The sequence below is a fragment of the Triplophysa dalaica genome, chromosome 18 (genome assembly GCF_015846415.1).
Source record: "Triplophysa dalaica isolate WHDGS20190420 chromosome 18, ASM1584641v1, whole genome shotgun sequence".
In the NCBI taxonomy this organism is placed as follows: Eukaryota; Metazoa; Chordata; class Actinopteri; order Cypriniformes; family Nemacheilidae; genus Triplophysa; species Triplophysa dalaica.
The window spans coordinates 19,191,422-19,208,128 of record NC_079559.1 but is presented as its reverse complement, the minus strand read 5'-3'; the positions used below and the strand labels follow the sequence as shown (position 1 = coordinate 19,208,128).

Below are 16,707 nucleotides of genomic sequence, written 5' to 3'. Positions count from 1 at the left end.
CAGACAGATATGGAGGCGCAAGACCTTTTAATTCCCAAAATGTTAGAAGTTATATCTTCAATCGATTATGTGATCCCCCAGGTAGCCAGTGAAGATCATGTAGTATAGGAGTAATGGGAGCAGAACCCCTGGTGGAGGTTTGAACTCTTGCTGCTGAGGTTTGAACATACTGTAACCTTGCTACGAGTTGTCTAGGCAGACCAAGAAATAGAGCATTGCAATCATCAATATTTCAGTTTTTTATTACAAAATGATTGATATCCCTGAAGCATGCAATAAGTGAGTCAGAGCTGATGGTGAAGTAGATTTGAATGTCATCAGCATAGCAATGGAATTGAAGTCCATGCATGCATATGATGTAGAGAAATATAAATTATAAACATAAGTGTACCCAGAACAGCACCTTGAGGAACACCCTGTAAAACCAGCGCAGTGGCAGATTTAATGAAGAAGAAGCGCAGTTTCAGTGCTATGTGATGAGCGAAATTCTGACTGTAAATATTCAAAGAGGCCATTAGCATTTAAGTAAAATCTCAATTGTGAAGCCCCACTTTTCAAGAATTTACTTAAGAATGGTCAATTTGAGATTTGCCTGTTATTGTTCATATTTAGATGATCAAGGATTTTTAAGAATGGGGGACACTGCAGCCATTTTTAATTCGGCATGTGAGTTCTCATGTGTCTATGACTTGTATTGTTAAATCTCTTTCCACACTAATCGAATCTGTAAGGTCTCACTCAGGTGTGTGTTCTCATGTGTGACTGAAGGTTTCCTGTTTGTGTAAAACTCTTTCCACACTGTAGGCATGCGTGAGGTTTCTCCCCAGTGTGAGTTCTCGTGTGTCTCTTAAGGTGACTCATAGTTGAAAAAGTCTTTCCACACTGAAGACATGTGTGAGGTTTCTCTCCGGTGTGAGTTCTCATGTGAATCTTAAGGCTTCCTGTATGTGTAAAAGTCTTTCCACATTGTAGGCATGCGTGAGGTTTCTCTCCAGTGTGAATTCTCATGTGTGTATTAAGGCTACTTGTTTTTGTAAAACTCTTTCCACACTGTAGACATGTGTGAGGTTTCTCTCTGATGTGAGTTCTCATGTGTTGCCTTTTGTCGCCTATTCTCAGAGCTCCTTCCAGATCATAATGTTTTTCTTCAGCATCTTTTAAATCCTCGTGACTGTCCTTATTCACTTCCATCATATCTGAAATTAACAAAACTATACGTAAAACTCATTTTTACAATTGTACGAAAAAACACCACAAGTTGTATGCATACGTATGATATCCTAATCCTGTCGCGTTTAGTCCATTCGCATTTATAATACGTCCGCCCATTGACATGGCGCTAGGCTGTGGGTGGGACAACCGTTCTGGACTTTGACAGAATGCCCTACTAGTAAATTGTTAAAAAAAAATGTGCAAGCCAGAGAGGAAATGCATGTTCACTATATTCATTTCTGTATTACCGATGTTTCAGTGGTTTCGAGAATGAATGAAGTATAAATCAGGGCTCAATGTTAAAGATTTTCAGGTACAAAATTAAAAGTCATCCGATGTGAAATAACGCTGTATAATCTTCACTCTATAAATTGAATATAGATCAATCCATATTAGAGTTACACCAGTCAAGAGCATCCAGTGATGATTTTCTTTGTATTTTGTTGTTTTATTAACATTAAAAACATGATGTGATTTAATAAGATTCTGTCACTTTAAAAGAACGAATTACAGTACAGCAGAAACTGTGCTGCAAAAAAATTGGCGGGTAAAAGAATGTGTGACAATTAAAACCAACAGACTGCATCTCATGTTATTTTTCACCATGACTATTAAAAAGTAACAGACTGATGAAAATGTGGAACAAAAGGTCAAAATGTTGTGCTGCACAACTTAAAGCAGGATGGGTGGTCTGGTCACTCTACTGCTACATGATTAATGCAATTCTACTGAATCTTTAAAAGATTATATACTATACAAAGTTACGATCATTTATTACACACAATTCATTAAACTAGATTCTATCTAGAAACAATTAAAATTAAAAACAGAAACCAACCTCTGTGTTCTTCAGACCCCTCAGTTTGTGTTCTCTGTAGTTCTGGATCTCTTGTGTTCTCAAGCTTCTCTTCCAGTGACTCCAACAACAGTGTGAAGATTTCAGTTCTCACACCTGAAGTGATTCTTCTGCTTGTTGGTTTCTGGTATTTATTGGTGGATTGATGTAGGAGGAGCTTCTCTGAAGGTGTCAATCACTGTTTGTGTGAACTGGAGATGTTAGAGACATTGCCAGTAACTCAAATCTGCATTATTTAACATCTCTAAAAAACAATTGACCAAGGTGCTATACTAGTATTCTTTAGAGTGCTCATTTCTCATTTTAAACTGTATGTGGGGGTGTGAATCTTTAGGTAGACAATTATAAATCTTTACTTCTCTGCACACTCAATGAGTAGGTATTCAATTTCAGTAGGAACGTACTCAACTGGCTAAATGTGTGCAAAAGGCTAAAAAAAAACTTCATTTTAGTTTTGTTCCTTTCAGATATGATGGAAGTGAATAAGGACAGTCAAGAATAAGGAAAAGATGCCAATGAGAAACATCATCAGTATGTACAAAAGTCCCCAAATGTTTCAAAGAAAGGAACTCTGAGAACAGGAGACAAAAAGCGTGGAAAGAGTTCCTCAAAAGCCAGACACATGAGAACTCGCTGTGGTGAGAAGCCTTACACGTGTCATCTGTGCGGGAAAAGTTTTACCTTTCAATGAAATCTTAAGACACACATAATAATTCACAGGAGAAAATTTGCCATGCCTAGAGTGTAATATTTTTTGTTATCAGTACAAATTAGAATTCACACTGGAGATAAAACATAAACATGCCATCAGTGTGGAAAGAGTTTCAGATGAGAAGCTAAACAAAAGATTTGGTAACATTTGCTGTTTGAGTGTCCATCACTAATCTGTTTGAGTAGATGCAAACTTTGGAATTTTGCCGGAAAACATATACCACCCATAGTTTGAAAATACTCCTTTCAACATGCTATGATTTATGAACGTAATAATTATAATTTTGAAAACTATTTAGGACAGATGTGGCCCATCCCTGTATTTACCATAATATTAAAAAAATTGCTTGCATTAGGTTGCCTAGCAAGTTTAAAGGTAACAGCATCACAAAATGTCATGTTTTCATGCTATCTGAACGTAATTCGAGGTGGTATTTTTATAAATTTTATATAAAGAAATCTTTGAGTGATCTGTAGATTTAAAACAATGAAGGTTATTTGTGAAAGTCCGCAGTCTTTCTTAAGACTTTCTGATGAAAATTGTAAGTGCCACTGAATGAATTTATTTTTACAGTAGCAATATTTAATAAATATACCAAGTTACTTTAATGCACAAAAATCATAATAAACTCTGAATAACTTTTGCACTTCAAGCAAACCCTAAACAACAACCATGATTTTAACTATAGTCTTAGAATAATATTTGCATTAAAATCATAGATCATTTTCCTAAAGGGATGACCTTAATATGTTCATATTGTTGTTTATGTTAAAATCTTTCATCATCGAATTTTATAATGAATCCTCCAGATATGCCCACTTAATATGAAATCATCTTACTGTGGCACATTTCCATTTTAAAGATCCATTGAAATCTCTTTTCCAATATCTTTTCAATCTTCTAATCTTTAAAGTTCAAGAAATAGTCAATGTTACACACATGACCACACACAGGAGCATGGTGAGGAATATAAAACAATGAAAAGATAAAAATGGTAAAAATATAACAAAAAATATATGTTTTGTTAATATTTACCAAGAATCAAAATCTGGATTTTGATGTTCGTCTCAAATGTTTGTTTTATTAGTGACATTAGCCTAACAGTGAAAACACATCTATTAGTGTTAATAGAGCTTCTGCTGATGATCATGAACGTTTTCTTTTGTTTCAGTATGACAGACACATCAGTGTTAACAGCTGTTATTATTCAGACTGATAGTTCCTATTTTCACCTTCTTCATTATGCTGATATCTTAATATCTGAAGATCTTTGTTTCTGTGTGTCATAGCTTCTGGATGATGCTCATCTGAGAGGTGAAGTTGTAAGCTGTCCGGTTCAGCTGCCTCTGGCCGTGTCTGGATGGGTCTTCAAAGAACAGCTTTGTGAAGAGACCGAGAACACCGAAACTGAACCAATGATCACAGACAGCACTGGAGCTGAAGTGAAGGGTAGGTTAGAAAGTGTCATGTGATGTATGAATGATGTATGATATCGTAGGGGTTGACAAAAATCATTGTTCAGAAACGGGTCCCCAAAAATGTAAAATTCCTCTTTATTTAAACAATCCATTGATTTTGATTCCCCGCTCGTTCTAGTTTATTCACTCAAACTCGTCTCTCTCCAGTCAAGCAGGAGCCTTTGGAAGGATCGCAAACGAAAAAGGCGGAGACAATGTTCAGACCACCCCCCCTGCCCGAGCCTGGTTTGCTACCTGATTTACTCGAGGTGTGGAATTACTGCAAAGAGGAGGAACTTCTCTTCATGCAGCTCCCTGATTCGCTCTCAGGCCAACCACCCACCATTGATGTCAGGCCTTTAAAAACAGAGGTGCAGTCGAGTGATGGACAGACTATGCTGCAGACGACTGAGAACCAGGTCGGTTTCTTTATTATATTAGGGCATTTGATTAAAACAGTACTGCTCTTACTTACCTGTTTTTGTGTTTGTCTTAGGAGGACTCTCAAGACGAGAACAGTTGTTTTCTTAAGGATCTGCAGGAGGGTTTGGTGGGGAAGATGCTTGTAAGAAAGTCAGGCAAAGTGCAGCTTATCATGGGTAACGTAACCCTGGACATGGCCCTGGGAACTCCATGCACCTTTCTGCAGGTAGGTTACACTCACCATCAGTATTTCGTTTAAGGTTTTGCTACTTGACTATCATCTGTAAGAGTTCATACAGAATACAGGATTAAAAGATGAATGCTACATGTTTAGTACTAAAAGGTCTAGTGTGTCATTCTTTTGTAGGACCTATTGAACGATAGACAATATAATATACATACCTATGTGTTCAGAGGTTATAAAGACCCTGCATTATGAAGGGTTATGTTTTTATTATCTTAAAATGAGCTATTTCTATCTACATATGCTGCGGGTCCCCTTACATGGAATCCACCGTGTTGTTTCTACAGTGGCCCTAAACGGACAAACTGCTCTACAGAGCGTGTTTTATAAATACGTTATCTCCTTCAGCATAGAAGCGAAAACGTGACGCCATCTTAGTTTTGGGTCAGCCACCGTAGTGCTTCGAAAGAGAGGGGTGGTGTGAGCCGTTGGTTGCAGTTGGCAACCTCACCACTAGATGCCGCTAAATTTCATACACCGGACCTTTGTAGCTTATACATTTTAATGACTTTTCAACATGTGTTTGCTTGTCTGTTATGTAGGAATTGGTATCAGTCAATACAGATGGCAGAAGAGGAGATATGTCTGTCCTAGGCCACATTAAACACAAGCTGGTTTGTTCACCCGATTTCCAGGCTCTTCTAGAAAACAGAGCTTGAGAATCTGCTGCTGAAACTTCCAATGTTTCTCTATAATGAAACAGCTTCATACTCCGAACAGTGGGAGAAAATGTCCCCGTGCCAAGTCACGTAATAATTATTTATGCTCTTATTTATATAAGAGTTTACAGGTCATGTCGTATCCAACAGGGCTTTATGTGAGACACTATCATGTATGTACATATTGAAGGCTAGTATAAATAAGTTTGTAAAAAAATAGGTTTGAAGTGTAAAATATTCAGTTAATAAAAAGTGCAATCAATTGATTTTTTTCTTTGGTTTTGTCCATAATTCATGCCTATTTAATTTAATGCATAATCAATTGGCATTTCCAGTCAAGTTTCTCCATTCAGAAATTCATGAATATCATTCCCTACACTGTAAATTGTATTCACACGTGCACTAAAAACGGAGCACATTGTGTCTGGTTTGATGTCAATGACACAAAACATCACTGTTTCTTGCACTGTAAATGAACATAACGTTGTTATGTAGAAAATGCATATAAACAGAGCACTTACATATTTAAAGTACTTTGGTTACAAAACTGGTAGTTTGTTACAGATGTTATAGTTGTTTGACAGTTTTCACCTCATAAGCAGCTCAAAGAATTTTTGGGGGTTAAAATTTTAAACATTAAGCTAAGCACCATCATTTAAATCTTCAGTCGTAAGTAATAGCTCACCCAAAAGTTACAATTCTGTCAACATTTACTCTCAATCTTGTCATTGAATTTCAATATTTTCTGCAGAACACAGAAGACGATATTTTTAAGAACGTTGTTATCCGGCACACATTCACTTGCATTGGTTTAGTGTATATACAATAGAAGCGAATGGGCACCAGCACTGCCCTCTTACCAACTTTCTTAAAAATATCTTCTTTTGTGTTTTCCAGAAGAAAGTCACACAAATGACAAGGGCATTATGACGGAATTGATGATTAAACGGAAAACAGGATAATATCATTATTGTACTTTTGTCCGCCATGACCGTGTCATGAAAGTTTGATATATTGTGACATCCTAATTAAAAAACACTGTAGAAAGATTCAATGTAGGGAAGGAAGGAGGTGGGAACCGGCAAACATTTAAACATTTAATAACAGAAATTATAACAGCCGGCGGCCCCTCACGGACGACCGCCAGCGAAATAACAAATACAAATATAGACACAAGTTTGGGCCCGGTCCTCTCTCTTTGACGGTCCGGTCGCTCGTTCCTTTTATATGCTCCCAATCTCCTACGTGATTCGAGCCCGTTGTATGCACAGCTCGCGCTCATTCACAATTACTCACCGGACTCGAACCACGGTCTCGCCCCGCCTACTCTACTACATACCTCCATCACCCCTCACAGGCCGGGGGTACCCCGCGACTGTGCAAGCTCCCTCCCTCGGGGGGGGACATGCAGCGACGAGACGAGACAACGGAGACGGGAGCCCTCGGAGCGATATAAAAAATTATAGTCCAGTTCCCTGACTTGCTGCTGCTCGGTCCTCAATCAGCCGGGGTACTCTCCTTCGCGGTGCCATGCGGTGGCCCTGGGGCTTCGGTGGACGGCTCGACTGTCCGCCCCCTGGCGGTCAGCGGTGGCTCCTCCTTTATCTGGAAGTCGGGGCGGGTTCCCCGTCCCCTGCTCCTCCCCCTTGGGCGGACGGACGCAGGCTCCGGCCTCTGGCAGGAGGTGGCCACACCCGGCACTTCCGCCCCCTGCTCCTCCCCCTCGGGGGACGGACGCAGGCTCCGGCCTCTGGCGGACAGCGGCAACTCCCCCGCTCCCGCTTGGACGAAAGCCACCCCACCTCGACCCAGGGGCGCGGCAGCAAAGATCGCCGTTCCACCAAAGGTTTGACGGTGGCCGCACTGTGCACTTCCGTTTCCCCAGAACCACTGCTTCGGGCAGCAACGAACTCTCCGGCACCGCGAGGCCACTCGGCGACGAGGACTCTCCTACAGCATGTCTCTCCTTCCTCCCGGGTTTCGGCACCAATGTAGAAAGATTCAATGTAGGGAAGGAGGCGGGAACCGGCAAACATTTAAACATTTAATAACAGAAATAATAACAGCCGGCGGCCCCTCACGGACGACCGCCGGCGAAGTAACATAAATACAAATATAGACACAAGTTCGGGACCGGTCCTCTCTCTTCGACGGTCCAGTCGCTCGTTCCTTTTATATGCTCCAAATCTTCTACGTGATTCGAGCGTGATTTGGTGTGCGCACAGCTGGCGCTCATTCACAATTACTCACCGTACTCGAACCACGGTCTCGCCCCGCCTACTCTACTACAAACACGTAAACAGAATATCTCAGATTATAACTTGCAAATTGAAAGCTGCACCGTTACTCCAACAACTACAGTTAAAGACCTAGGCGTTATATTAGATGGCAATCTGACCTTTAAAAATCAGATCTCAAATATCACAAATCAGACTTCTTCCACCTTGGAAATGTTACCAAATTACAAAATATTGTATGTGTTGCTGACTCAGAAAAGCTTATTCATGCATTTGTGACCTCATGACTTGACTATTGTAATGCTCTACTTAGTGGTTGTCCTGTATCATCAATAAACAAACTACAGTTCGTTCAGAAGGCAGGTGCCAGAGTTCTTACCAGGTCAAGAAAATACAATCACAAAACCCCAGTTTTATCATCGCTTCACTGGCTTCCCATTAGAAATCATATTGATTAAAGTTATTTAAATGACTTGTAAAGCCTTAAACGGTTTAGTCCCTACATACTTAACAGAGCTTCTATCACATTACGACCCATAACGCTCTCCAAGATCTCAACACTCAGGACTTTTGATAACACCTAGAATAACTAAATCATCCAAAGGGGGTCGAGCTTTCTCATACGTAGGCTGTGATGCATAAATAAACTTTGAGCAGCACTGGCAGACTAAAAACACTGCTGAGATCTGAGACTAGCTTCTTATTTGAAACTCTTTCCACACTGATAGCATGCTTATGGTTCAATTTCACCGTGAGATTTCATCTATGACTGAATCCTAAATTTACATGTCAAACTCTTTCCACATCAAATGCATGTGAAGGGTATCCGGAGTGAAATCTCATTTGCTGCTGAAGATTTCCACACTGATGACATGCAAATGGTTTCTCCCGAGTGTGAAGTCTCATGTGCACCTTGAGGTAACATTTGGTTGTGAAACTTTTCACACACTGTTTGCATGTTTGAGCTTTCTCTCCGGTGTGAATGATCATGTATGTCTGAAGGCTACCACCTACAGTGGACAGCCAAAATAAAGGAACGGACAAAAGACCAAGCTTAGTTGATCTGAGGTACCGGGCAGGAGAGTAGGAGTAGAATAGGTCAGACAGATATGGAGGCGCAAGATCTTTTAATGCCTAAAATGTTAGAAGTTATATCTTCAATCGATTATTTGATCCCCCAGGTAGCCAGTGAAGATCATGTAGTATAGGAGTAATGGGAGCAGAACCACTGGTGGAGGTGAGAACTCTTGCTGCTGAGGTTTGAACATACTGTAACCTTGCTACGAGTTTTCTAGGCAGACAAAGAAATAGAGCATTGCAATCATCAATATTTCAGTTTTTTATTACAAAATGATTGATATCCCTGAAGCATGCAATAAGTGAGTCAGAGCTGGTGGTGAAGTAGATTTGAATGTCATCAGCATAGCAATGGAATTGAAGTCCATGCATGCATATGATGTAGAGAAATATAAATTATAAACATAAGTGGACCCAGAACAGCACCTTGAGGAACACCCTGTAAAACCAGCGCAGTGGCAGATTTAATGAAGAAGAAGCGCAGTTTCAGTGCTATGTGATGAGCGAAATTCTGACTGTAAATATTCAAAGAGGCCATTAGCATTTAAGTAAAATCTCAATTGTGAAGCCCCACTTTTCAAGAATTTTACTTAAGAATGGTCAATTTGAGATTTGCCTGTTATTGTTCATATTTAGATGATCAAGGATTTTTAAGAATGGGGGACACTGCAGCCATTTTTAATTCTGCATGTGAGTTCTCATGTGTCTATGACTTGTATTGTTAAATCTCTTTCCACACTAATCGAATCCGTAAGGTTTCACTCAGGTGTGTGTTCTCATGTGTGACTGAAGGTTTCCTGTTTGTGTAAAACTCTTTCCACACTGTAGGCATGCGTGAGGTTTCTCCCCAGTGTGAGTTCTCGTGTGTCTCTTAAGGTGACTCATAGTTGAAAAAGTCTTTCCACACTGTAGGCATGCGTGAGGTTTCTCCCCAGTGTGAATTCTCGTGTGTCTCTTAAGGTGACTCATAGTTGAAAAAGTCTTTCCACACTGTAGGCATGCGTGAGGTTTCTCTCCAGTGTGAATTCTCATGTGTGTTTTAAGGTTACCTGTTTGTGTAAAAGTCTTTCCACACAGAAGACATGCGTGAGGTTTCTTTCCGGTGTGAATTCTCATGTGTGTTTTAAGGTTACCTGTTTGTGTAAAAGTCTTTCCACACAGAAGACATGCGTGAGGTTTCTCTCCAGTGTGAATTCTCATGTGAATCTTAAGGTTTTCTGTTTGTGTAAAAGTCTTTCCACACTGTTGACATGCGTGAGGTTTCTCTCCGGTGTGAATTCTCATGTGTGTTTTAAGGCTACTTGTTTGTGTAAAACTCTTTCCAGACAGAAGACATGCGTGAGGTTTCTCTCCGGTGTGAATTCTCATGTGGAGCTTAAGGTAATTTGTAGTCGTAAAAGTCTTTCCACACTGTAGACATGCGTGAGGTTTCTCTCCAGTGTGAATTCTCATGTGAATCTTAAGGTGTTCTGTTTGTGTAAAAGTCTTTCCACACTGTTGACATGCGTGAGGTTTCTCTCCGGTGTGAATTCTCATGTGTGTTTTAAGGCTACTTGTTTGTGTAAAACTCTTTCCACACAGAAGACATGCGTGAGGTTTCTCTCCGGTGTGAATTCTCATGTGGAGCTTAAGGTAATTTGTAGTTGTAAAAGTCTTTCCACACAGAAGACATGCGTGAGGTTTCTCTCCAGTGTGAGTTCTCATGTGTGTATTAAGGCTACTTGTTTGTGTAAAACTCTTTCCACACAGTAGACATGTGTGAGGTTTCTCTCCGGTGTGAATTCTCATGTGCAGCTTAAGGCAACTCGTAGTTGTAAAAGTCTTTCCACACAGAAGACATTTGTGAGGTTTCTCTCCGGTGTGAATTCTCATGTGTGTATTAAGGCTACTTGTTTTTGTAAAACTCTTTCCACACAGTAGACATGTGTGAGGTTTCTCTCTGATGTGAGTTCTCATGTGTTGCCTTTTGTCGCCTATTCTCAGAGCTCCTTCCAGATCATAATGTTTTTCTTCAGCATCTTTTAAATCCTCGTGACTGTCCTTATTCACTTCCATCATATCTGAAATTAACAAAACTATACGTAAAACTCATTTTTACAATTGTACGAAAAAACACCACAAGTTGTATGCGTACGTGTGATTTGCTAATCCTGTCTGCGTTTGCATTCGCATTTATAATATGTCCGCCCATTGACATGGCGCTAGGCTGTGGGTGGGACAACCACTCTGGACTTTGACAGAATGCCCTACTAGTAAATTGTTAAAAAAAAATGTGCAAGCCAGAGAGGAAATGCATGTTCACTATATTCATTTCTGTATTACCGATGTTTCAGTGGTTTCGAGAATGAATGAAGTATAAATCAGGGCTCAATGTTAAAGATTTTCAGGTACAAAATTAAAAGTCATCCGATGTGAAATAACGCTGTATAATCTTCACTCTATAAATTGAATATAGATCAATCCATATTAGAGTTACACCAGTCAAGAGCATCCAGTGATGATTTTCTTTGTATTTTGTTGTTTTATTAACATTAAAAACATGATGTGATTTAATAAGATTCTGTCACTTTAAAAGAACGAATTACAGTACAGCAGAAACTGTGCTGCAAAAAAATTGGCGGGTAAAAGAATGTGTGACAATTAAAACCAACAGACTGCATCTCATGTTATTTTTCACCATGACTATTAAAAAGTAACAGACTGATGAAAATGTGGAACAAAAGGTCAAAATGTTGTGCTGCACAACTTAAAGCAGGATGGGTGGTCTGGTCACTCTACTGCTACATGATTAATGCAATTCTACTGAATCTTTAAAAGATTATATACTATACAAAGTTACGATCATTTATTACACACAATTCATTAAACTAGATTCTATCTAGAAACAATTAAAATTAAAAACAGAAACCAACCTCTGTGTTCTTCAGACCCCTCAGTTTGTGTTCTCTGTAGTTCTGGATCTCTTGTGTTCTCAAGCTTCTCTTCCAGTGACTCCAACAACAGTGTGAAGATTTCAGTTCTCACACCTGAAGTGATTCTTCTGCTTGTTGGTTTCTGGTATTTATTGGTGGATTGATGTAGGAGGAGCTTCTCTGAAGGTGTCAATCACTGTTTGTGTGAACTGGAGATGTTAGAGACATTGCCAGTAACTCAAATCTGCATTATTTAACATCTCTAAAAAACAATTGACCAAGGTGCTATACTAGTATTCTTTAGAGTGCTCATTTCTCATTTTAAACTGTATGTGGGGGTGTGAATCTTTAGGTAGACAATTATAAATCTTTACTTCTCTGCACACTCAATGAGTAGGTATTCAATTTCAGTAGGAACGTACTCAACTGGCTAAATGGGCTTGTACTGTTTTCCGTGAATGAGTGTAGTATTAAAGCGATCAGCATTTGTCCCCCATAATGATGATCTTCTTTTCTTTTATAATGGCGGGGAGCAAATTACGTTTGTGGTGCATATCCACCACTGGAGTGTACATAGGCCAAAGATTCCATGAGTATTCCAAGCATTTGCAACATGTTTGTAATGCCTTCACAAAGGCAGCTGCTCGACGATCTTGTCTTAGAATAGCACTACTTTTATTGTCAAGGAATATAAGTATTATTGCTTATAAATTAAGTGCACCCTATAAACTACCCTTGAACCTCATATAACACTTGTAAGTCTTATTATTTTGGAGACCTCCCTTTAAATGATAATTGTAACACACATTTGATTTACAACACGACAGTTTTGAACACGACAGTTATCAGCTGTTCCTTAAATAGAATTTATTTCTAAAAAGTTCAAATCAAATGTGTGCAAAAGGCTAAAAAAAACTTCATTTTAGTTTTGTTCCTTTCAGATATGATGGAAGTGAATAAGGACAGTCAAGAATAAGGAAAAGATGCCAATGAGAAACATCATCAGTATGTACAAAAGTCCCCAAATGTTTCAAAGAAAGGAACTCTGAGAACAGGAGACAAAATGCGTGGAAAGCGTTCCCCAAAAGCCAGACACATGAGAACTCGCTGTGGTGAGAAGCCTTACACGTGTCATCTGTGCGGGAAAAGTTTTACCTTTCAATGAAATCTTAAGACACACATAATAATTCACAGGAGAAAATTTGCCATGCCTAGAGTGTAATATTTTTTGTTATCAGTACAAATTAGAATTCACACTGGAGATAAAACATAAACATGCCATCAGTGTGGAAAGAGTTTCAGATGAGAAGCTAAACAAAAGATTTGGTAACATTTGCTGTTTGAGTGTCCATCACTAATCTGTTTGAGTAGATGCAAACTTTGGAATTTTGCCGGAAAACATATACCACCCATAGTTTGAAAATACTCCTTTCAACATGCTATGATTTGGAACGTAATAATTATAATTTTGAAAACTATTTAGGACAGATGTGGCCCATCCCTGTATTTACCATAATATTAAAAAAATTGCTTGCATTAGGTTGCCTAGCAAGTTTAAAGGTAACAGCATCACAAAATGTCATGTTTTCATGCTATCTGAACGTAATTCGAGGTGGTATTTTTATAAATTTTATATAAAGAAATCTTTGAGTGATCTGTAGATTTAAAACAATGAAGGTTATTTGTGAAAGTCCGCAGTCTTTCTTAAGACTTTCTGAAGAAAATTGTAAGTGCCACTGAATGAATTTATTTTTACAGTAGCAATATTTAATAAATATACCAAGTTACTTTAATGCACACAAATCATAATAAACTCTGAATAACTTTTGCACTTCAAGCAAACCCTAAACAACAACCATGATTTTAACTATAGTCTTAGAATAATATTTGCATTAAAATCATAGATCATTTTCCTAAAGGGATGACCTTAATATGTTCATATTGTTGTTTATGTTAAAATCTTTCATCATCAAATTTTATAATGAATCCTCCAGATATGCCCACTTAATATGAAATCATCTTACTGTGGCACATTTCCATTTTAAAGATCCATTGAAATCTCTTTTCCAATATCTTTTCAATCTTCTAATCTTTAAAGTTCAAGAAATAGTCAATGTTACACAAATGACCACACACAGGAGCATGGTGAGGAAGATAAAACAATGAAAAGATAAAAATGGTAAAAATATAACAAAAAATATATGTTTTGTTAATATTTACCAAGAATCAAAATCTGGATTTTGATGTTTGTCTCAAAAGTTTGTTTTATTAGTGACATTAGCCTAACAGTGAAAACACATCTATTAGTGTTAATAGAGCTTCTGCTGATGATCATGAACGTTTTCTTTTGTTTCAGTATAACAGACGCATCAGTGTTAACAGCTGTTATTATTCAGACTGATAGTTCCTATTTTCACCTTCTTCATTATGCTGATATCTTAATATCTGAAGATCTTTGTTTCTGTGTGTCATAGCTTCTGGATGATGCTCATCTGAGAGGTGAAGTTGGAAGCTGTCCGGTTCAGCTGCCTCTGGCCGTGTCTGGATGGGTCTTCAAAGAACAGCTTTGTGAAGAGACCGAGAACACCGAAACTGAACCAATGATCACAGACAGCACTGGAGCTGAAGTGAAGGGTAGGTTAGAAAGTGTCATGTGATGTATGAATGATGTATGATATCGTAGGGGTTGACAAAAATCATTGTTCAGAAACGGGTCCCCAAAAATGTCAAATTCCTCTTTATTTAAACAATCCATTGATTTTGATTCCCCGCTCGTTCTAGTTTATTCACTCAAACTCGTCTCTCTCCAGTCAAGCAGGAGCCTTTGGAAGGATCGCAAACGAAAAAGGCGGAGACAATGTTCAGACCACCCCCCCTGCCCGAGCCTGGTTTGCTACCTGATTTACTCGAGGTGTGGAATTACTGCAAAGAGGTGGAGCTTCTCTTCATGCAGCTCCCTGATTCGCTGCCAGGGCAACCACCCACCATTGATGTCAGGCCTTTAAAAACAGAGGTGCAGTCGAGTGATGGACAGACTATGCTGCAGACGACTGAGAACCAGGTCGGTTTCTTTATTATATTAGGGCATTTGATTAAAACAGTACTGCTCTTACTTACCTGTTTTTGTGTTTGTCTTAGGAGGACTCTCAAGACGAGAACAGTTGTTTTCTTAAGGATCTGGAGGAGGGTGTGGTGGGGAAGATGCTTGTAAGAAAGTCAGGCAAAGTGCAGCTTTGTCCAACTCCATGGGCCTTTCTGCAGGTAGGTTACACTCACCATCAGTATTTCGTTGAAGGTTTTGCTACTTGACTATCATCTGTAAGAGTTCATACAGAATACAGGATTAAAAGATGAATGCTACATGTTTAGTACTAAAAGGTCTAGTGTGTCATTCTTTTGTAGGACCTATTGAACGATAGACAATATAATATACATACCTATGTGTTCAGAGGTTATAAAGACCCTGCATTATGAAGGGTTATGTTTTTAATATCTTAAAATGAGCTATTTCTATCTACATATGCTGCGGGACCCCTTACATGGAATCCACCGTGTTGTTTCTACAGTGGCCCTAAACGGACAAACTGCTCTACAGAGCGTGTTTTATAAATACGTTATCTCCTTCAGCATAGAAGCGAAAACGTGACGCCATCTTAGTTTTGGGTCAGCCACCGTAGTGCTTCGAAAGAGAGGGGTGGTGTGAGCCGTTGGTTGCAGTTGGCAACCTAACCACTAGATGGCGCTAAATTTCATACACTGGACCTTTGTAGCTTATACATTTTAATGACTTTTCAACATGTTTTTGCTTGTCTGTTATGTAGGAATTGGTATCAGTCAATACAGAAGGCAGAAGAGGAGATATGTCTGTCCTAGGCCACATTAAACACAAGCTGGTTTGTTCACCCGATTTCCAGGCTCTTCTAGAAAACAGAGCTTGAGAATCTGCTGCTGAAACTTCCAATGTTTCTCTATGAAGAAACAGCTTCATACTCCGAACAGTGGGAGAAAATGTCCCCGTGCCTAGTCACATAAAAATGATTTATGCTCTTATTTATATAAGAGTTTACAGGTCATGTGGTATCCAACAGGGCTTTATGTGAGACACTCATGTATGTACATATTGAAGGCTAGTATAAATAAGTTTGTAAAAAAATAGGTTTGAAGTGTAAAATATTCAGTTAATAAAAAGTGCCATCAATTGATTTTTTTCTTTGGTTTTGTCCATAATTCATGCCTATTTAATTTAATGCATAATCAATTGGCATTTCCAGTCAAGTTTCTCCATTCAGAAATTCATGAATATCATTCCCTACACTGTAAATTGTATTCACACGTGCACTAAAAACGGAGCACATTGTGTCTGGTTTGATGTCAATGACACAAAACATCACTGTTTCTTGCACTGTAAATGAACATAACGTTGTTATGTAGAAAATGCATATAAACAGAGCACTTACATATTTAAAGTACTTTGGTTACAAAACTGGTAGTTTGTTACAGATGTTATAGTTGTTTGACAGTTTTCACCTCATAAGCAGCTCAAAGAATTTTTGGGGGTTAAAATTTTAAACATTAAGCTGAGCACCATCATTTAAATCTTCAGTCGTAAGTAATAGCTCACCCAAAAGTTACAATTCTGTCAACATTTACTCTCAATCTTGTCATTGAATTTCAATATTTTCTGCAGAACACAGAAGACGATATTTTTAAGAACGTTGTTATCCGGCACACATTCACTTGCATTGTTTTAGTGTATATACAATAGAAGCGAATGGGCACCAGCACTGCCCTCTTACCAACTTTCTTAAAAATATCTTCTTTTGTGTTTTCCAGAAGAAAAAGTCACACAAATGACAAGGGCATTATGACGGAATTTTAATTTTGCGGTGAAAGATGAAATTCGATAGATTCCACATAA

The 16,707-nt window shown here is 38.7% G+C and overlaps 2 protein-coding genes across 2 annotated transcripts; one reads left to right on the top strand and one right to left on the bottom strand.

The window, feature by feature from the left end:
- Positions 1 to 113: 113 nt before the first annotated feature.
- LOC130406909 (DNA-directed RNA polymerase III subunit RPC4-like) lies at positions 114 to 15,991 on the top strand. The gene is made up of 8 exons (XM_056729489.1): positions 114 to 137; positions 4,070 to 4,229; positions 4,406 to 4,656; positions 4,734 to 4,886; positions 14,264 to 14,423; positions 14,600 to 14,850; positions 14,928 to 15,050; positions 15,611 to 15,991. The coding sequence occupies exons 1-8, from the start codon at positions 114 to 116 to the stop codon at positions 15,725 to 15,727; spliced, it is 1,239 nt and encodes a 412-aa protein (XP_056585467.1). The 3' UTR covers positions 15,728 to 15,991.
- Positions 9,213 to 15,025, bottom strand: LOC130407149 (gastrula zinc finger protein XlCGF57.1-like). Its single transcript, XM_056729846.1, has 4 exons — positions 14,907 to 15,025; positions 14,687 to 14,788; positions 11,790 to 11,985; positions 9,213 to 10,937 (listed from the first exon to the last, which is right to left on the bottom strand). Exon 4 carries the CDS (start codon positions 10,933 to 10,935, stop codon positions 9,640 to 9,642), a length of 1,296 nt encoding a protein of 431 aa, XP_056585824.1. The 5' UTR covers positions 10,936 to 10,937; positions 11,790 to 11,985; positions 14,687 to 14,788; positions 14,907 to 15,025; the 3' UTR covers positions 9,213 to 9,639.
- Positions 15,992 to 16,707: the final 716 nt, after the last annotated feature.